Here is a 22233-nt window from a genome sequence, read left to right as displayed (position 1 = left end):
AAAGTGGTATGGTTTTTATATTATTTGACTATGTGTAAACATGTTTGAGGAATATATCAGTTTAAATATTTCATGTGAACTTGGGGTAACATCCCTGATGAACATTTTGCTCACGAGGCATTTATCTTTATTTTCATCTTTGTAATATTTATGATAATAAATCTGAACCAGTAAATAATTCTTTCTTGCTGTTTATCATTTATACTAATGCAACTGTTTTAAGAATTGTTCAGTACCTTTTCAATATTGGCTACACATTTGAGATATCAAGGACCTCATACCAATGTAAAGTATTCAGTTTGCAGATCTGTCTATGTTGACATTCAGGAAAGGGTAACTGAGCATTTTTGTTGTAATCTTTACAATGCTTTCATGTGAAACCAAGGGACTCGAATATTTATTTGCTTACGGTTGAATCAATATCTGTATCTAATGTTAGTTTGTAGTCCAACAGTACACATTGGTCCTATATTTAGTGGAACCTATGTAATATGTTTTCAGATAATTAGTATATTAAAAAAAAGGGTTTCCATTTACAAAAGGTAAGTACACTACCTTTAATGATGCTTATCTGCAATAAATTATTCTTGTACTACAAAGCAGAAAGAGAAGCTAACCGTTGCTGAAGGTCAATTACATCATGTAGTATTACTGCTGACACTGCAGTATGTGAATCAATGGAATAGAAGATTTTAAAGTCAACAGCGGAGATTGAGTGCTTTCTCAGATTTAAAGACCATTCTCCATTAATGGACTCTAGGGAAAATCCATGATAATTATCATTCACAAACAGTAATAAAGGAAGTGGTCCCAGGTGGGAGCCCTGTGGAACAGCAGATGTTGCATTAAATTGTGATGGTTCTGCATTCTGGATTTTATTTGCTAGTCCTCTCTTTGACTTATAGCATGGGACCACATATTCCATTGGCTTTCAGTTTTGCTGCTGATAGAAAAATGATAAACTTAATTGAATGCATTTGGAAAAATCACAATACACTCTACCTGAAAATGATCAGTAGGATCTGTAGCTACTAATGGCTGAAAAAGCAAAAAGGTTTGTACCTAGTAACACACCTAAATCCTTGCCCTTAATCAGTAATCAGGTTTTCAAACACTTTGGCAAAAACTGGCTGAATAATGGTCTATAATCACTAAAGGCTGCTTTACATGGGGCATGTAATTGCGCAGGTTAGAACGCATTAATTTTCAATACGGCATAAAATTACGAGAATGTGAGCTTGGGATTAGAAGAGGGGCTATTTTGTCATCTCGTGTCCATGCATTATCGAATGCGTCCTAGGAATTCACTGCTTTACAGGACACAATTTTGACTGTGCCTTTGTACATAAGTCTGATTGTGCAGTGACTTTCCACTTTTTCATTTTTTAAATAGTGTTAACGTTTTTACACACAGGTATCACAATTGCTTTTTTGGAGGAGCTAGGAATTATGCCAGCATCTAGAGACTTGTTAAAGATAATATGGAGAGCTATTTTAAATGTTTTGTTAAGAAGTGGGGACACAAATTCAACTGCATTCTTGAACGAATAATACTAATTTTATCATGAGTTACATGCAGTGGCATAGCCAGGAAGGTCTCTTGCCCTCTCTCCCCCAAAAGCATTAGTTTTAGCAGAAAAATATTAACCTATAAAACAAATTAATTCTATTCCACCGATACTAGGAAGCAAAACTAATATTGGCTATTATTTTTGTGAAGCAAAATAGCATAACATGTCAATTTTACAGATAAAAATGTTCACATTTTCCCCAGAGGATTCCACCACTGTACCCCCAACACCATTCTAGCTCAGGTGCGCAGCTAGGAATTAGGCAAGGGGAGGTTTTAGGCGCAACTAACACTGGGGGATCTGAGGGTATGGAATACCCACTAGGATAAGAGGGAGGTGCGGGGGCCCTCCCCTAGAAAATTTTTCAGATAAATGGCGAGTTTTACCACTTTCGGATGGATATTTTTATTAATCCTTACACTATTCTATTAGTAATATTAATGCAATTAAGTAAAATGGATTAAATTTAAAAATTTCTCTGAAATCTGGGGGAGGGGTTTATCCCCAAAACCCCTCCTTGCTGCGCCTGTCCTAGCTACACCCCTGGTAACATGAGGCCAAAAGAATTACCTAATGGTCTAATGATCACCTATTAACATCTCTTGATGAGGTGATTGAATTTCATGTACTCAGTCCGATCACCATTTTTTAAAGGTTAAATGGTAATTTATTTTGAGTGATCCAAATTTTGAGAGCAGGGATGAATCATTTAGGATAATTACTCTTACTAAAGAAATTTACAGGAGTGAAAATGCAAACAGCATCTTAAGTACTGCATAAAAACTATTCATAGCATCATATAGCGATTTTGGTTTCATAAAATCTTATTGTCGGACCAGTAAATATAACTGAAATAATAATTATTACATTACATGAGATAATGAGATACATTATGCTATCACAATCAGAAGTAATGGAAACAAAATTAAATTCCTTTTAATGATATACAAACAAAATATAAAAAAATAATATAAAAAATTATAAACAACAGAAAAGTAGATACCAAAAGAGGATCAATAATTAATACATCAATACATACATAATACCGTTTAGGTCCTGCTAAGCCAAACGGCTTGTCAGCAGGTGCCTTAGTTTAATTTTATTATTATGCCGTACAACTTTGCGGACAAATATATAATTTCTTAATAATATTACTCTAACAACCAATTTTTTAGAGATTTTTTTAGCACATTCATGCTTTTAAGCTCCAACATTGATATGGGCAATGTGTTCAATAACCTAGGGACTGCATGCGCCAATAACCTTCTGCCATGGAGGTTGTAATACCTTGGTACGTACAGCCTATTTTTTTTCGTAGTTGGAGCACAGAAGTAACCTGGCGATTCTTTGTGTATTTGCTTACAAAATAGTGATCACATATGAGCACATATTTATACAGTTCTTGTAAAGGTAATACATTTTGTTTTTTGTAAACATCACTCACATTTTTTTCCTTGACCATCAACAGCGCAACAATTTTATTTTGAAGACTAATAACTTTATTTAACCAGGTTAGATTCGTGCAGCCCCAAATTGTTAAGCCATATCGTATTACCGCCTCCGCTAAGCTTACATACATTAATCTTTTAACATTGTTAGGCAGAGAATACTTTAGGCTCGACAGCTGGAACAAAATACACCTAAGTTTATTGCATACATGACTAATATGGTATTTAAAACTAAACTTTTCATCTAAAACTATTCCCAAGTATTTTAAAATTTGTAAATTCAAACCAATAAAATCAGTTTTGAAAGTCATACAACAGTGTGATAAATACCACAGGCTTAATGGCAAATATTTTCCTCATACACTGACATCATTGATAGAATTATACTGTGTTTCAATGTGCTTTTAAGAGTTCCAGTCTTTTTCTGGGCAAACCTTTATTTGTACTGTTAGTACAGCACACTCCCGATTATCCGGCTACGGTTTATTTGGGTTGCGGATTATCCGTGCATGATTGTCACTCTTGCTCTTTTTTTTCTGCTATATATTTTTTAAAAAATACAATCGGACGCAAAATCATCGGAATTACTGCATTAATGCGAGGATACACCAGGCTTATTATTTCCGTTAAAATTCCCTACGTATAACGGAAGCGATCGCGCGCTAGCTGCATTGACGGGATCACCGTGTTCCTATTTTCCAAGCCTCGCAATGCACGACCGCGCTCCGTGATCACGGATACTCCTTTACCGACCTTGGGATACACGCCCCGCAGCAGTTGCAATCTGGGCAACTTGTGCGAGACGCAACTAACATAAATGGCGCGGTGCCTGAAAGTAATTTCCGACGTCGAGTAGTGGTTTTGAAGCATTCTTTCAAACCACTTTACTGCATCCGTGATCACACAGCCACGGATGTGTGGTTTTCGAAACCAGGCCTTATACAGAGCATTAATAATACAAGCACAACAATCTTATCGCCGCTAAAAAGATCGAGAACTGGCGAAGAAAGCTCTCATTGAGTCCGGGAAGCACTCTTAAATAACATAATACCTGAATAAATAATATTATATTGTTTTTTTACGTAAATTATGAACATTACCAGACATTTAAGTAAAAGTTTAGGTTATCCGTGTTTTACGATTATTCGTGCCGTCTCTCCCCATCATTAGCCCGGATAATCGGGAGTATACTGTATATGAAGTCATTTTCTTTTTATGCATGGGCTAATAATTCTCATGTACTGACTAAACTAGCAAGTGGTACTCATTTAAATACAATGGGTCGCAAAGATTTAAATATGGATTAATTTATTATGAAAGAGGTGGTTTACTGTTTATAGCATGTTAAAGTAGAATTGTTTCTTAAGCAATGTTTCGAGATATTAGTAATGGTCCAAGTCTGACCTAAATGGAAAGAACACCAGAGAGCTCTGCTAATGTCATATGCATAGGAAGAACTGAAGCCCTGAAATACATCCGAAATACATTTACTCTATCATGTACCTTTCCACGTGAACATGAAACCCAAACACCTAACTTCTTGGTGTTCTACTGATCTAAATAAACAAGAACAGATACCTACCAATATAATTTCCTAGAAGCAGGAAAAATTCAGTTACAGTAGACTCTCGTTATTACGAAGTTCATCGGACCGATAGCCCGGAGGTATGTAATAACGAAGTTCGTATGAACGTTTCTCTTGGGAATCGTCGAAAAAACCGTACGTGATAAATGCGATTAAATTACGCGGAAATAAATATAAACAGGAAAAATCGTTTCAGTTTCGGTATGCGGCATGACGTTATCGAGGTTTGATATCCTCCCGAGTACAGTAAGTCCGATTTACGAACTAGATGCGTTCCAAGACCTTGTTCCTAAGTTGATAAACCTACGGTCCGGCCGCCGAGAGTTGTCCGATGACATGCAGGATAGTCTACGTCGGGGCAGCGTTGCCAGGTGAGAAAGTGAAACGCCTAAAAGGGCCTCCGTGAAGAATGGAGACGGAAAGGACGACGAGCGTGAAGGACCCAGTGGAAGAACCACTTGTTTTGGGGATTCGAAGAAAGGGCATGTTTTAGTTGATCAGGCTTATTTCGCTGCTCTGTATGCATTTGACAACGTTGTATGACTAGGCATGTGTGAGGTGCGTTTGGGGGACAGCGATTGCCTGCAATCCGTGCTGGCGAAGGGTTATCCGCACCTCCTATTCTGCCGTCATCGGACCGGTCGTACTGCATGCAAGGCATCGAGGAGTACGGTTATGATGCAGAATGCAACACTGCGCTAACTCACGATTGTGACGAATTGATCTAGCTGGGCGTGCAACGCAGCCGAAAAAATCGCTCTCCGCGGCAAGGAACAACGGGCGAAACGTTGAACAGTTCCTAACTTCACACCGGAATGAATGATACTTTGTTCAGATTATGCCCAGAGTACGATTTCCTCTACGCCGCACGGCTTAGCAACGGCTAAATCAAAAGGCACCAAATTCGAAATTTTTTAATGCTGTCATCTCTGCAAGTTCGTAAATCGAATGTGCGAAGGAAGAGAACTAACTGTACATCAAATTTACGAGCTGTGAGTCTGTCACCGTGATTCCCAAGGAATGAAGTTCGTTATATGACGCTGCGCGAATGGTGAAGAAATAACCATAATTGACGCTCTCGGTCACAGTACATGAGGACAACTTAAACGTGGCGTGATAATTAAAACTAAGCGTAGTGAATATCCATCTAAATGCCATAGCTTATGCGTGGAACTTCGTAATAAAGTTCATTTTGTAACTACCAGGACCGGGACTGAGGTTCGTAATTTCGTAAAAACGAAAATTTTGTAATAACGTTTCTTTTTCGTTTCTTGGATAGCTTTTCGTCGGGACCAACGATTTGCTTCGTAAAAGCGAGAACTTCGTAATAACGTTGTTCGTATTAACGAGAGTCTACTGTTATATACCACAGTTCTCCAACCACAATTGTATTCCATACAAGGAATTTATAGAAAAACTTATTTTTCTATGCATAGAAAATTTAGTAAAATGGTAAAAAAAAAAGCTCATACTGATGACTTCCTATGATCAATTGAGTAAGTTGAAGTTAAAGTTATCAAGTAAGTGTAATAAATGGGCTATGTGCTTTAGAAATATTCTGCATGCCAACACTAATACCAATATGTTCGTGGAAACATTTCACAACACTCTGAAAACCCATTACCTTAACTGGAAAGTTAACAGGATATTATATGATTTTGTAACAATTATTTTCAGAATGCAAAAAACAGCTTACCTGTCTCTAAAGTACAATAGGATTATTGAATAGCCACCTCTTGGATTTGCAAGCGTAAATTGTTTACACCATTACAAAGGCATCAAAATCCTTGATGAAAATGTAATGGTAGTGACAAAAGGCTAGTGTTGGAATGTCAGAGCCCAGTCTGATCCTTCGTCTTTGTACTTTGTCAAGTTGGCCAATGGTGATTGTAGCCTTCCAGAGTACATGTGCTTCGTAAAATGCTGTAGGTTATCTTGTACGGGTCTTTGTTCACACATGTATATTTGCTCATACAGTGACAAACATTCAATATGGAAGCACGTTCATAAAGTTCACTCTTTTCAAGTTCGAAATCATCATACTTCATCAGCCCCTGCCTTTGAAGTTGAAAGTACAGCAAAATTGGACCTTTGCTCATCATCATTTTCCAATAATGATTAATCTAAAGAACAGTTACTCCATTCTATAGAAAAGAGTTTGAATCAAATAAAATCATTCATCAATCAAAAAAGTCACAGCCTCTCCTTCTCCATGTTCTTAACACTTTAAAATTACTGCTCGAGAAATTCGATGCAATTGAGCATACCACAGAACCTCCTAAATATGGATAAGCATTATAAGCATATAAATAAGCATTATAACTGTTTATTAACCAATGTTACTTTACACTGTTACATTTTACATTGCGCACTGTACTACTCACTTATTTGCAGTGCTACCAACATAGAGATAGTACACCTCCCTCCTTGCAAAAAAAAGAAAAACATTAATGTCATACCTTCAAACAAAATTTGGTTACAAATACCAGCATAAACAAAAATTAAAGTCACAAATCAAACACTATCTTGGGTTTCTTCACTCTTTGACTACGTCTGAGTGAAATTTGGGTAGTCCCACCTTCAGGAGTTTTAGGGGTCACTAGATCACTTTGGGAGCTCTTACATTCAGAATCCATACATGAATCAGCCTGTGTTATTGATGTATCCATGCATTCCTTGAAACCACTATCACCAGCTGATGGCTGTGGACTCACAGCCGATTTGAGTAGATGTTCACAACCTAAATCTATAACTCCATCCCCTTTTAGATAGTTCTCACGATCTGAAACCTTACTTCCACTAGTATGAGCAGTCTTTGAGTCTATTAAGTTCTTCATAGGGGTTCTACCGTCACCTTCCTCTCTGGAGAGGATCTGTTTTAAATTCCTAACACAATATACATCTTCACTAGTACATATTACATACATCTTATTACCAATGGGTTTCACAACCACTCCATTTATCCATTTGTCCCCTTTTCCATAGTTTAAGATGTTCACTAAATCACCAGGATGATATACTTTATAAGTACATACATCTGTGTGTTTCTTATTACTCAATACCTCAGAGAAACTTTGTTTCAACATAGTTAATTTTGTTCGAAGTTGTCTCCCCACTTGCAATTCTGCAGGTGGTTTCCCAGTGAAACAGTGTGGGGTAGAACGATACTTGAGAAGCCATCTCTGCAGCTTCTGATTATTTGACCCTTTATCATTAGTTGCTGCAGTGAGAGCCTTTTTGAAAGTTTGCACCCCTCTTTCAGCCAATCCATTGGAGGATGGATTATAAGGTGCTGTAAATAAATGACGAATACCATTTTCATGACAAAATTTCTTAAATTCACTGGAAGTTAGCTGAGGCCCATTATCAGTGACAATAGTTTTTGGAATGCCCCACCTAGCAATGAGTGTGTGCAGTACATCTATTGTGCTATCTGCTGTTATATTTTTCATCTTAAACACTTCAGGCCACTTGGAATGCGCATCAATGACAATTAAATACATACTACCCTGGAAAGGACCTGCAAAATCCAAATGCCATCTTATTCCAGGATATTCTGGCCATTCCCAGTGATGTTTTTTTGAGTAACTCGGAGAATTTTGCGTGATTTGACAACCTGTGCATGTTTTTGTAATATTCTCTAAGTCTTTTCTAAGCTCAGGCCACCATACAAAATCTCTTGCTACCGCTTTCATTTTCACTACCCCCATATGCCCCTCATGTAGTTCATTCAAAATTTTGCCCTGTAATACTTTTGGAATTACAGTTTTTCCATGCATTGTAATACAACCATCTATTATTGAGTAATTATGCTTATTCCTGGCATAAGGTTTAGTTTCCTCTGAAATGGTCTCAGGCCATCCTGAAATAACATAATGGAATATTTTGGACAATACCCTGTCTTTCTTAGTTTCCCTATTAATTTCCTCACAGGTTACAGGACTTAAATCCATTTCCAACAGATTTACTTTACACATGTCCTCAACATCACAATTAATATCATCCTCCTCATCCATTGCTGGTAACCTCGATGGCCCATCTGCATTGGCGTGTTTGTGTGTTGGTTTGTATTTCACACTGTAATCATAGTTGGCTAGAAACAATGCCCACCTCTGCAGCCTGTCTGCCGCAATGGTAGAAGCAGCTTTAGCAGGATTAAACATAGAAGCAAGCGGTTTGCTATCTGTTACAATTGTAAAGTGCCTACCTCTGAGGTAGCGATCATATTTTTTTATCGCCCATATGATGGCCAAAGCCTCCTTATGAATGTGGGCATATTTTTTTTCACTGTCACTTAGTAACCTTGATGCAAAAGAGATGGGTTTATCGTCCCCTGATTCAAATACATGCGATAATGTCCCTGAAATGCCATAACTTGAGGCATCACATGCTAATTCTACATTTAAATTTGGGTTGTAGTGTACTAAAACTTTGTCAGATGCCACCAATTGTTTTGCCTCCTTAAAAGCCTTATCACATTCATGAGACCAATGCCATTTGGTTCCTTTTTTTAAGAGTTTATACATGGGAGTCAAAACCTCTGCAATTTTAGGCAGAAATCTATTGTAGTAGTTAACAAAACCACAAAATGCTTTTACCTCTGATACATTCTGTGGTCGAGGACAATCTGTTACTGATTTGATTCTTTTATTTGTTTTGTGTATCCCCTTGGCATCGATAATGTGTCCACAGTATTCTACAGACTCAGCCATAAAAATACATTTGTTTCTGTTTATGGTCAATCCCTTTTCTAGTAGTCTTTGAAAGAGTAACTCTAAATTTTTCAAGTGCTCAGAATCGGAACTACCTGTTATTAATATATCATCTTGAAAACAGAAACAATTCGGTATCCCTGTAAGTATCTGATCCATACATTGTTGCCATATGGCAGGAGCAGAAGCAATACCAAACGCTAGCCTTGTATACTGATACAGTCCTTTGTGGGTTGCGATTGTTAGAATTTCTTGTGAATCCTTGTTCATCTTTAGATGATGATATGCTGAGTTTAGATCTAACTTGGTAAACTTCTTCCCACCCTCAAGATGACTGAAAATGTCCTCTATTCTTGGTAATGGATATTGGGGAACCACTAAATTTGGGTTAACAGTTACCTTAAAATCCCCACATATTCTTACTCTATCCACTCCCTTAGGTCTTGGAACAATTGGGGTAGCCCATTCACTGTTATCTACTTTCACTAAGATGTTCTGTTTTACCATTAGATCTATTTCTTTTTCAATGAGGGGTTTGTACGCATAGGGTGGATGTCTGAACTTCATTGCTTTTGGTTTGGCATCCTCTTTTAGCCAGAGTTTCCCCTCAATACCTTTTAAAACCCCTGGTTTGATGTCAAACAATGTTTCATACTCTTCCAGCAATGAAGCCAGATTGTTTCCAACCCTCTCAATTTTCTTTACCCTTCCTTGCACTATTTCCCATTCCACGGGAATTTCTTTTAACCAATCTCTACCCACAATGGGTTTACAATCATTTTCTACAACATATAGCATTAGGGTTTTCTTGATATTTTTAACTCTAACATCTACCAGACATTCCCCCACAAGAATTATTCTTTCTCCTGTGTAGGTTTTCAGATGCACATTACTGTGTTTCAAGAGTTTCTCAGGAAATGTTTCATAAAACTGAGAGTTTGACATTAGGGTAACTGCGGAACCAGTATCAATTTCAAATGGAACATGCTTTCCCTCAACAATTATGGTTAGATACCACGCATCCTTTTGTTTAATTTTCCGTTTATATCGATTTCGAATGTTTGGATTTACCTTACTTTCAGAAACAAGACCAACCTTGGAAGCTTTACAGCAATTAGAAATACCTTTCACGTGGTTTCCTTTTGAAGTGGTTTTCTTATTACCAGAATTAGTTACCACCACATAATCACAAAATAAGCTGTCCTTGTCATCTTCTTCTGAATCCGAACTTCCTTGTTCCTCCAGGGAGTTCACTATCGCCTTATTGTTCCGGGTATCGTTGCGATCATAGCACACCTTAGAAATGTGACCTTTTTTCCCACACTTTTCACAGGTAGATTTCCTCTTGGGACATCTAGGTCTGGTATGCCCCTTTTCACCACAACAATAACACGTCAGTTGATTGATCATAGTTGCAGCCTTCTCACGTACCACTCCATCTTGCCGTCGAGCGGCTGACTTGGGTTTAAATTGAACTTTATTCACACTTTGGTTCTGATTCACTTCAGAAGCATATCTCACTGCTGCTTCCACGGAAAGTGCTATCTCAGAAGCCCTGGCCCAGCTCAAATTATCACCTTCTTCAAACAATCTCTGCCTGATACGTTCTGACTTCAAACCTACCACCAACTGATCTCTGAGGCGATCTTCTAAAGTTTCATTGAACTTACAATGCTTGGTCAACACTTTTAAAGCGCTTATGTATCCCATTACTGTTTCCCCCTGTTGCTGCATCCTCTGACCAAACACCGTTCGAGAGCGGATCGACGATGGTTCGGGTTCCAATCTGCGCCCCAACTCACGACATAACTCGTCAAATGTTCTCGTACCTGGTTCTACTGGATGTAAAATATTTATCAGCGACTCCACAGTGTTAAATCCTACATGTCCAAGGAATAAATCCACTTGCTTCTCTGGAGGAACATTTTGCGCGCGAAACTGATGTTTTAGTACCGTAACGTAAGTTGACCATGACACTTCAGATTAATTAAAAGGCTTAATGTTGATGGAAAACTTTTGATTAGCCATTATAGTTAATGAATCGTTGTGTATCCCATCCTCGTCGCCACTGTTATGTTCAGACATGGTCACATGGTACTTAATAACTGTTTATTAACCAATGTTACTTTACACTGTTACATTTTACATTGCGCACTGTACTACCAGGGCTTTGGCACAAGGCGGGCGAACTGTTGACAGCGTGCGACACAACAGTCTGACGGGCGTTTTCTTGAACTAACGCTATCGTTTCGTAAGATGATTTTTGATTAATAAATATTATTGCTTAAAAAATTATTTCATAACTTGTGTAATGTCACTCAGTTGGTATCTTTAATAATAAATAGGAAATATGAAATATGTGTGCTTCCTCTGTCTCACCCATTGACCAATCATGAATCGGCCAATGAAATTTCGTCTCCTCATTTCGAAAGTTTTGATCGTTAGGAAAACATCTACTTACTGTGGACCGGTTAGATCTTGTGTTCTCGCGATGTACGGTTTTAGGCGTTGTTTGTATATAGTTGTTGATTCTATTTTAACTTAATTATCTCTACATCAAGTTTTCAAGCCTGCGTGTGGTGTGTGAAGTGGTTGACAACGTTATATTTTCGAAAAAGTCACGTATATTCAGCCCATTAACGCTTGTATAGTGATCTTGATTTTGCTTACGAATTTTTGTTTTTCAACAATCTCATATTCAGTGCAGTGAAGTGGCCACTGGTAAAGGAATTTTCTTTGTGGTGTTCTTATCCCGTAATTTGTGATGACACTGAGGAATTATAGTTCGCTGTGGGTACGAGGACTTATGCGTACACAAGTGAGGCATAGAGAGATTCTTGTCAGGCTTTCGCCATCCTGTGTATAGTGTTTATTTATATACTAATTCAATTCATTGCATTTGGCAGGTGAGTGACTTTTATGTGAACTTTTATGAAATAAATGGGCATTTGCTTTGCACATGTTGTGATTTTATTTAAATGATATCCCGCATAGTATCCTTACCACATGCAACACGCAAAGCAAGAATAAAAGTGGAATGGGGACTGGAGGGGAGGGGGTACGGTAGGGGAGGGTGCTAGTTTACGGAAAACGCCCGCAGAATGCGCTGTAGTGGCCCCAGCCGCGTCGTCCGTTGCGTTTATGTGATGTTCTACTGTGTCTTATTGTTGACATTTGTAATTTTCAGTTGTGTTTTGTCTCTGTTGGTTGGTTACCAAGATTGTTTATTGATCTGTATTTGTTAACAATCCTTATGTGTGTGAAGTTAAAATACGGTACTACTAAAACTTTTAAAATATGAAGAGTTATTGCATTTAATTCATTTACAACTACCAGTGCTTTCCAATAAAATACCAACAGAGGTTATGGGCCCAGGACTGGTAAATTATAAGAAGTAAGTGAAGTCTTCATAATGTCGTCTGACGCATCCGGTATATCGTCTCACATTAAGCCGTTGTGTGGGCGTGAAGGATATCCAACTTGGAAATTTAAGCTGAAGGCGTATTTAATAGATCAAAACTTGTGGCATGCTGTTGATGGATACCCTAATGATGATCATACTGATGCTGCTTCAAAGTCCAGGAAGGATGAGCGTGCCCTAGCTAAGATTTGTTTGTGCGTGGACGATTCCGCTATCATACATGTAAGAAGATGCAAAACAGCTGCTGAAGCATGGAAAGTTCTTGCCGATGCATATGAAGATAAGGGTTTTGCCCGGAGACTTAACCTTCAAAAGACTTTGTACCGGTTATCCCTCGGAGATTATACGTCCATTGAAGAGTACCTAACTGCCGTAATGGATACCGCTCAGAAGCTTGCTGATATTGGGAAGGAGATTCCTGATGAGGATTTAGTTGCTATTTTGCTTGGAGGTCTTCCTTCACATTACGACCCCCTAGTAATGGCACTCGAGAATTCAGGAGTTGAAGTAACGGTGAACATGGTGAAAACTAAACTCTTAAATGAAATGTCCAAAAATGATGGTGCAACTGAGACTGCATTTGCATCCAATGCGTCTCGAACTATTCCGAAGAAAAAGAAGTTCCCGAAACGCAACAACTCTCAAGATGGTATCGTCTGCTATGGATGCAACCAACCCGGCCATAAAAAACCAGACTGTCCAAACAAGACCAAGAAAACGGCACAGACATCGAGTTCAACCCACAAGCAGCTACACAAGAAACAATACACTTTATTCTCGGATTTAGGTGTTGGTGGTTGTGCTCAAAGCAATAAAAATGATTGGTTTGTGGATTCCGGGGCAACTGCCCATATGACTCCTCATAAAGATATTCTGTTCAATGTTAAAAGTAACTCTGGTTTGGAGATTGTGTGTGCTGATAAACGTAAGTTGCAGAGTGACAGTATAGGTGATGTCATGATTCACAAAAGTAATAACAACAACAGTATTAGTAGTATTTCTGAAGTTGTTCATGTGCCTAATCTTGCTACAAATCTTATATCTGTGTCAAAATGTGTTTCAAAAGGTTTTGTTGTAGTATTTACGAAAGAAGGTGCTAAATTTTTTCATGATAATGATTGTAGTATTTCAGGGAATGTTTTAATGACTGCTCTTCCCAGTAACGGGTTATATAAGATAGAGTCACAGGTATCAGAAAAGTCCCTGGCTGCTACAACTAACCCTTCTCAGCAAACTCTTTGGCATTGGAGGTTGGGACATCTCTGCCGCTATGGTATGAATCTACTGAGAAATGGATTAGCTGATGGAGTTGATTACGCCCCTGAGGAAAATAGAACTGTATGTACTGCATGTCTAGAAGGGAAACAGAGTCGAGAACCTTTTCTTAAAATCAAAAGTAAAAGGGCGACTAAATGCCTAGAGTTGATTCATTCTGACCTCTGTGGACCATTCAGTGTAAAATCATTAGAAGGAAATAAGTATTTACTTGTATTTATAGACGATTACTCTAGAATGATATTTACCTATTTCATTAAAACAAAAGATCAAGTTAGAGTAAAGTTTCAAGAGTTTAAAAACCTCATGGAAAAGCAAACTGGCCAGAAAATTAAAATTTTACGATCAGATAATGGTTCTGAGTATGTTAATAGGGAATTCTCAGATTATCTTAAGTCAGAAGGAATTATTCACCAGACTTCCATACCCCGTACTCCTCAGCAAAATGGTGTTGCTGAAAGGGGAAACAGAAGCATTGTGGAGAAGGCTCGTTCCATGTTGCATAGTGCCAGACTACCTAAGTCATTTTGGGAAGAAGCTGTGAGAACTGCTACGTATCTCAAGAATAAATCACCTCATAGATCCGTTACAGGAATGACTCCAGAAGAAAAATGGACAGGTGAGCGTCCCAACTTGACACACTTAAGAGTATTTGGCTGCCGAGCTTTTGTACATATTCCAAAGGAGGAACGCAAGAAGTGGGATAGCAAAAGCAAGGAACATATATTTGTAGGATATAGTGAGAATAAGAAAGCTTACAAATTTAGGGATCTTTCTAATTATATGAAGGTAGTCCATGCTAGAGATGTTGTGTTTTTAGAAAATAATTTTTCCGGTGAGAGCAGTACTGATGCTCAAATTCCTTTGGATTCTTACAATGAAAATGCAGATTCAACAAAAGATGAAGCTGCGGCTGCTGTTAAAATTCTTTTGGATTCTCCTTGTGAAAATGCAGACTCAACAGAAGATAAAGCTGGGACTAATGTTCAAGAAACTGCTAAGAGTCCTAGATATCCTCAAAGGGTACGTAACAAGAAACAATTTCCTGATCATGTTGTTTTACAAGCAAAAAATTTCTTTGACAAAGAACCTACCACATTTGAAGAGGCTATGCAAAGTGAAGACAAAGAGCATTGGATGAAAGCAATGATGGAGGAATTAGAGTGTCTTAGAAAAAATGAAACTTGGAAGCTAGTGCGAGTTGCAAATAAAAGTGTAATACCATGTAAATGGGTTTACAAATTGAAAAGAGACAATGGTGGTAAGATCATCAAGTACAAAGCTCGTTTAGTTGCTAAAGGTTTTGCTCAAACTCATGGTATAGACTTTGAAGAAACTTTTTCTCCGGTAGTCAGAGGTTCAACTATCCGTTTGCTGTTGGCTATGGCAGCAGAACTGAATCTTGATGTTGAACATCTGGATGTCGAAACTGCTTTTTTAAATGCCACTTTAGATGAAACCATCTATATGACACAACCAGAAGGTTTCATAGCTGTAGGTGAAGAGAAGAAGGTTTGTCTATTACAGAAGTCTATTTATGGACTCAAGCAGGCTAGTCGTGCTTGGAACAAAACAGTTCACAAGTTATTGTATGAGATAGGGTATATTAAATCAAAACATGAACCCTGTGTCTACTTTAAACATATTGGAACTAAAATAGTTATTATTACATTATATGTTGATGATTTCTTTATATTCTCCAATGATGAGAAAGAAAAGAAGAAATTGAAGGAAGAATTGAAGAAGAGATTTGTCATTAAGGATCTTGGCAAGATCAAACATGCCCTGGGAATGAATTTTACAAGAGATGAGAAGAGGGGAGTATTCAAGATAGACCAGAAACAATACATTAAAGATGCTTTAAAGAGTTTTGGCATGGAAGATTGTAAGATTGTTTCGACCCCAGTTGACGTTAGTCAAATGAAAGAGAAGGGTAAGGATATCATAGATGTCCCGTACCAGTCATTAATTGGAACTCTCATGTATCTCTCCGTCAACACGCGGCCAGATATTTCCTTCATTACTAGCTATCTCTCCCAGTTTAATAAGAAGCATACAGATATACACTGGAAGATGGCCAAGCGGGTACTTCGTTATCTAAAAGGTACTATGGAAATGGGACTCACATACAAATGCACTGGGAAGCCTATTTTTGGTTTTTCTGATGCAGATTTTGCAAATGATCTAAATGATAGGCATTCATACTCTGGATATGTTTTCACTTGTGCAGGTGGACCAGTCTCCTGGAGTAGTAGAAAACAAAAATGTGTTGCCCAATCGTCTTGTGAGGCAGAATATATTGCTCTTTCCGAGGCTACTAGAGAGGCTATTCATCTAAAACATCTTATTTCCGAATTATTTCAGGAACAAGAAATTATTACTATTTTTGAGGACAATCAGAGCGCTCTCAAGTTAGCAGAAAATCCTGTTTTCCATGATAGAATGAAGCATGTAGATGTGAAATACCATTTTGTTAGAGAACAAGTAGAAAACGGTAATATAAACGTAGATTTTCTCTCCACTGAGGAAATGACAGCTGACATACTTACCAAGGGCTTAAATCGTATAAAACATGAAAAATGTATGAGAGGTTTAGGCATGGTTTAAAAATAGTTTAAAAAAAAAATTTGTAATTCATTTGATGGAAATGCTAAAGAGCTGTTTCAGCACATCTTCAATTACGGGGGGGTGTTGACATTTGTAATTTTCAGTTGTGTTTTGTCTCTGTTGGTTGGTTACCAAGATTGTTTATTGATCTGTATTTGTTAACAATCCTTATGTGTGTGAAGTTAAAATACGGTACTACTAAAACTTTTAAAATATGAAGAGTTATTGCATTTAATTCATTTACAACTACCAGTGCTTTCCAATAAAATACCAACACTTATAACATCTGTTGATGCTATGGTACTGATTTGTTTATTATTTTGATAATGTGTTTATATGGTGATATGGGCATTTTGCCTGTTAAAGCAATTAAATTAAATTAAAATAAACTGCAGCATGCAAGAGTACCCCCTACCTCTAAACTATAAGCAACTCAGTACAGGTTGCACCAAACCTCAAAGGATCGCAAACCCACCAAGCACTACTTCCAGAGCCCTAGCCGAGATCAACTAGAGTCCATTAAAGATTCATTAATGAATAATGAGTGTTGCTCTTTCACAGATCGAATTTCTTCGAACAGTAATCTTCTGAAAACTGTTTGCAGGAGTGGCCAATATACAGTCAATTCTGTGCATCTAAATCACTTGATTGTTTTATAAGTCATTTAGAAGTTGAGCAATTAGCCTAGTGTGTATCACCAGATTTTCAAAGAGGCTGGCTGTACGATACTGTAATCGCAGTTTTTCTAACAATTGTAAGCTCATCTATATCTACTGCTAGAATTATAGATACGGCAGTTTGTAGTTAGCAATATGAAATTAGAGAAGGTATTATCCCTTTTTCAGAAAATCACCTTCAAAGATGTAACTAAGCTAATTATTCCATTTAATCCATTGAATTCACATTGGCTTCTCCTAGTAGTTAGGCTTAATGAAAAAGAAATTGATTTTTATGACCCTTCCAGTGATAGCATTAAGCCTATGTATAAATACGGTATTGCTCAGTGGGTTATATTCCTTGGTCATAAATGTAGTGGTGAGATTGCAGACTGGAAGACATTTCACCCAAAGCATCTGTTGCAAATTGATGGCCTTAACTGTGGGGTTTACATATCAAGGTTTGCTGAGCAAGATCTGAAAGGACAACCAGTCGATCATCCTTTCGATCCAGTTGCCTACAGGAAGTTAATGTTCAACACAATCACTGGGAGAAGCCACTGAAAACCATGCTCACAGGCTACCCAATTGCCAGAGGTTAAAGCAATGTTTGTGTCTTCAATAGCTGCACCTTTTCATTCTTCTTTCCTATTTCATTTTCCTGTGTGCCTTAAATATTTTGCATGACATTTTTTCAGATCTTGAGATGACTTGCATCACATGCATCTTCTACTTACTTCTTCCTACTATCTTATCAAATTTGATAGAGCATACTTCCTAGTTCAGAATTATAGCATTTGTATCATTTTATGTGCTAGTCATATTTTATTTTTTGTATTGGAAGGTATGCCAAGATAGCATACATATTTTTATTTGATTATTCTAGTCATTGCCATACATAACACCTTGAGTCTTCCACAAGGTCATGACATTTATTTAGCTTTATCTATAAGGAAGTGCTAAGGTGCTTTCTATAAAACTGTGCAATATTTTTTGTCCTGAAATTTGATGTCATGTACATTACAGCTTGCTTAGAGAGCAAATTTTTGTCCAGTCGTTTTGTAAACAGCAAGCTAAGAAATGAATACGTCAAGCTGAGTTGCATAGCCATTTCTAATCATATGCAGCATGTCTATAATCATTCAATAACAACTGGCTCTTAATATCCTTGATAAATAACATATGTACATATCTTTCTATTTTCCTAAGTCTTGAAGGCTCAGCATGTTAAGAGAATGTGCAAGGAATTTATTTATCTTCAGTTACATTATTTTTTACGTGATAGTAACACCTATATTGTAAATATGTAGATAAGCAGTTTGCATGTCCCTTTCCAAGGACTACTACCTTGTCGCGGTGGAAGGGCTTGTGTGTTCCGTGAAATCTGCACAATATTGGCAAATGATACATTTTTCCCACTGTCATGTAAATTCACACCAATAATTTACAAGGGTAGGAACCAGACTAAAGGTAGTAAAATCCAGATAAATCGGCAAAGGTGATATCAAAAGCAGTCTTATCAACAATACCAAAATGGATAGCTGTTGAGTGTTACTTTCATGTACATAAATAATATTTAAGGTACATACAGATTTTTTTCTGAAAATAGTCTATGTATTTTTGGAAAGTGTCTCTGAAAATAATTTTTTGAAATGAAAATTATTCTGTGAAAGTATTCTTGCCTCAATTCAATGCCAAAAGAAAAACAGCTATTTTTCTTTTTAACTAAACATTTCTTTGTCAGCAAAAACATATGTCCATCACCTGGCCCGAATGATTGATGGCAGTCCCCTTAATTTTTGCCTATTTATTATTCACTATTGAATTTTTACCCCACAATGATGAAAATAGAGATAAATGCCTCGTAAGCAAAATGTTCATCAGAAATGTTACCCCAAGTTCTCATCAAATATTTACACTCATATATTCCTCAATCATGTTTACACATCCTTAGATGACATCAAAACTAAGCCACTTTATCATTACGAGACACATTCTAGCCATTTAATGATGTAAAATGCCAATAAGTACCGACATGAGGATGTACACCAAAAATGTTAACCCAAACTTTATGAAACCAAAATAACTGCCATTGCTTTCATTTACATCAAATCAGCGTTCTAGTTGAATTACAACAAGAAATGTTTACGTATTTATTATTCACTATTGAATTTTTACCCCACAATGATGAAAATAGAGATAAATGCCTCGTAAGCAAAATGTTCATCAGAAATGTTACCCCAAGTTCTCATCAAATATTTACACTCATATATTCCTCAATCATGTTTACACATCGTTAGATGACATCAAAACTAAGCCACTTTATCATTACGAGACACATTCTAGCCATTTAATGATGTAAAATGCCAATAAGTACCGACATGAGGATGTACACCAAAAATGTTAACCCAAACTTTATGAAACCAAAATAACTCCCATTGCTTAAATTTACATCAAATCAGCGTTCTAGTTGAATTACAACAAGAAATGTTTACGTATTTATTATTCACTATTGAATTTTTACCTCACAATGATGAAAATAGAGATAAATCAAAGCCTCGTAAGCAAAATGTTCATCAGAAATGTTACCCCAAGTTCTCATCAAATATTTACACTCATATATTCCTCAATCATGTTTACACATCGTTAGATGACATCAAAACTAAGCCACTTTATCATTACGAGACACATTCTAGCCATTTTATGATGTAAAATGCCAATTAATATCGACATGAAGATGTTCACCAAAAATGTTAACCCAAACTTTATGAAACCAAAATAACTGCCATTGCTTTCATTTACATCAAATCAGCGTTCTAGTTGAATTACAACAAGAAATGTTTACGTATTTATTATTCACTATTGAATTTTTACCTCACAATGATGAAAATAGAGATAAATCAAAGCCTCGTAAGCAAAATGTTCATCAGAAATGTTACCCCAAGTTCTCATCAAATATTTACACTCATATATTCCTCAATCATGTTTACACATCGTTAGATGACATCAAAACTAAGCCACTTTATCATTACGAGACACATTCTAGCCATTTAATGATGTAAAATGCCAATAAGTACCGACATGAGGATGTACACCAAAAATGTTAACCCAAACTTTATGAAACCAAAATAACTCCCATTGCTTAAATTTACATCAAATCAGCGTTCTAGTTGAATTACAACAAGAAATGTTTACGTATTTATTATTCACTATTGAATTTTTACCTCACAATGATGAAAATAGAGATAAATCAAAGCCTCGTAAGCAAAATGTTCATCAGAAATGTTACCCCAAGTTCTCATCAAATATTTACACTCATATATTCCTCAATCATGTTTACACATCGTTAGATGACATCAAAACTAAGCCACTTTATCATTACGAGACACATTCTAGCCATTTTATGATGTAAAATGCCAATTAATATCGACATGAAGATGTTCACCAAAAATGTTAACCCAAACTTTATGAAACCAAAATAACTGCCATTGCTTTAATTTACATCAAATCAGCGTTCTAGTTGAATTACAACAAGAAATGTTTACGTATTTATTATTCACTATTGAATTTTTACCTCACAATGATGAAAATAGAGATAAATCAAAGCCTCGTAAGCAAAATGTTCATCAGAAATGTTACCCCAAGTTCACATCGAATATTTACAGTGATACAATCGTCCAACATGATTGCCCATAGCTAGATGACTTCAAAACCAAACCACATTATAATTTTGAGACATATTCTAGTCACGAAATAATGTAAAAGGCCAATAACCCAATAAATACCGACGTGAAGATGTTCACCAAAAATGTTAACCCAAACGATCTGAAACCAAAATCACTCCCGGGGCCTAATTGTACATCAAATATTAATATAATAACGGTTTCCAATTGATTTGTACTTTTCTCTGCCCCTCGAGCCTTAAAATTCGCATTTGTTTACATTTTTCAATAATATTTCGCTTTCGGCCATCTTGAATTTTGATGTACGTCCACATGTATACCAAGCCTCCGTTCGGAACGATTCCAAGGAATACGCTTGCCGGATTCAGAAGTGCCTGAAGGGTTGGTTTTGATAATTTATACATAAAATCTTGATTTTGCCGCATGACACTTTCGCCACAGTTTTGTAACTTCATCCCTGTTTACAAACTGCTTAATGTGTTGAGGTTAATGATGGCTATATTTGCTTAAATATTTCTTTTCAGAGAACAAATTCAATGAGGAAAGTTGTAAAGAAGTGATTAACGAAATGCAGAAATGCTGTGACAAATGGTATGAAGAATCACTTTGCTGTTCCGGCTTCAAGAAGCCGCCTAAATTGTGAACAGGAACCCAGTGCCGGATTATGTCGCAACGCAGTTTCAGATGAAGTAAATTGTTTGCATTAATAGGATTGAAAATTTTCCGCAAGCGCTATCTTTGGTTCTATTACTGAGCTTAGAATTTTCATGAAAAGGTGGCAGTGATCTAGAGACTTACCTGTCTGATCTGCTGCAATGGATGATGACTTTAAACCTTGGAGGCACCGACGACTGCCTCCTAGAAGTAGAAAACTGTTAAAGGATTACAGTTGGGCTCAAAGAAATCCTGTGCTGTTTACGAGTCTCTTCACTGGTTTCAGTCTATTGATATTTTTTAGCAGACCGTTGTACGACATGTTTTTAAGAGAGAGGATTCAAGGACCAGAAAGTTTTCGCAAGGTCTAGAAGAGTTGGGAATGTTCTCGGATGAGCGATGTCACAAATTGATTAGTTTATTAGCGATTGTTTCTGCTGTGGGAAACCAATCGTCTTCAGCGTTTTGTTCTGGAATAGTGGAACGCAATATTAGCGTTCTTGATGGAATCGGTTAGCAGAGCGAAGGGGCGGATGCTCCGATTTCCAAGACTTCTTTCACTGTGCGCGGCTGAGGGAAATGCGTACGCTGTGTGTGTGTTGTCCGCTCATGAATCTGGAG

At 37.0% G+C, this 22233-nt stretch overlaps 1 protein-coding gene across 1 annotated transcript; it reads right to left on the bottom strand.

Annotated features, from left to right (window-relative positions):
* Nucleotides 1-7111: 7111 nt before the first annotated feature.
* LOC124153191 (uncharacterized protein K02A2.6-like) lies at nt 7112-11050 on the bottom strand. Its single transcript, XM_046526291.1, has one exon. The coding sequence runs from the start codon at nt 11048-11050 to the stop codon at nt 7112-7114; it is 3939 nt and encodes a 1312-aa protein (XP_046382247.1).
* Nucleotides 11051-22233: the final 11183 nt, after the last annotated feature.

Source organism: Ischnura elegans, chromosome 2, assembly GCF_921293095.1.
Source record: "Ischnura elegans chromosome 2, ioIscEleg1.1, whole genome shotgun sequence".
Classification (NCBI taxonomy): Eukaryota; Metazoa; Arthropoda; class Insecta; order Odonata; family Coenagrionidae; genus Ischnura; species Ischnura elegans.
This window is presented reverse-complemented; position numbering and strand designations above follow the sequence as displayed.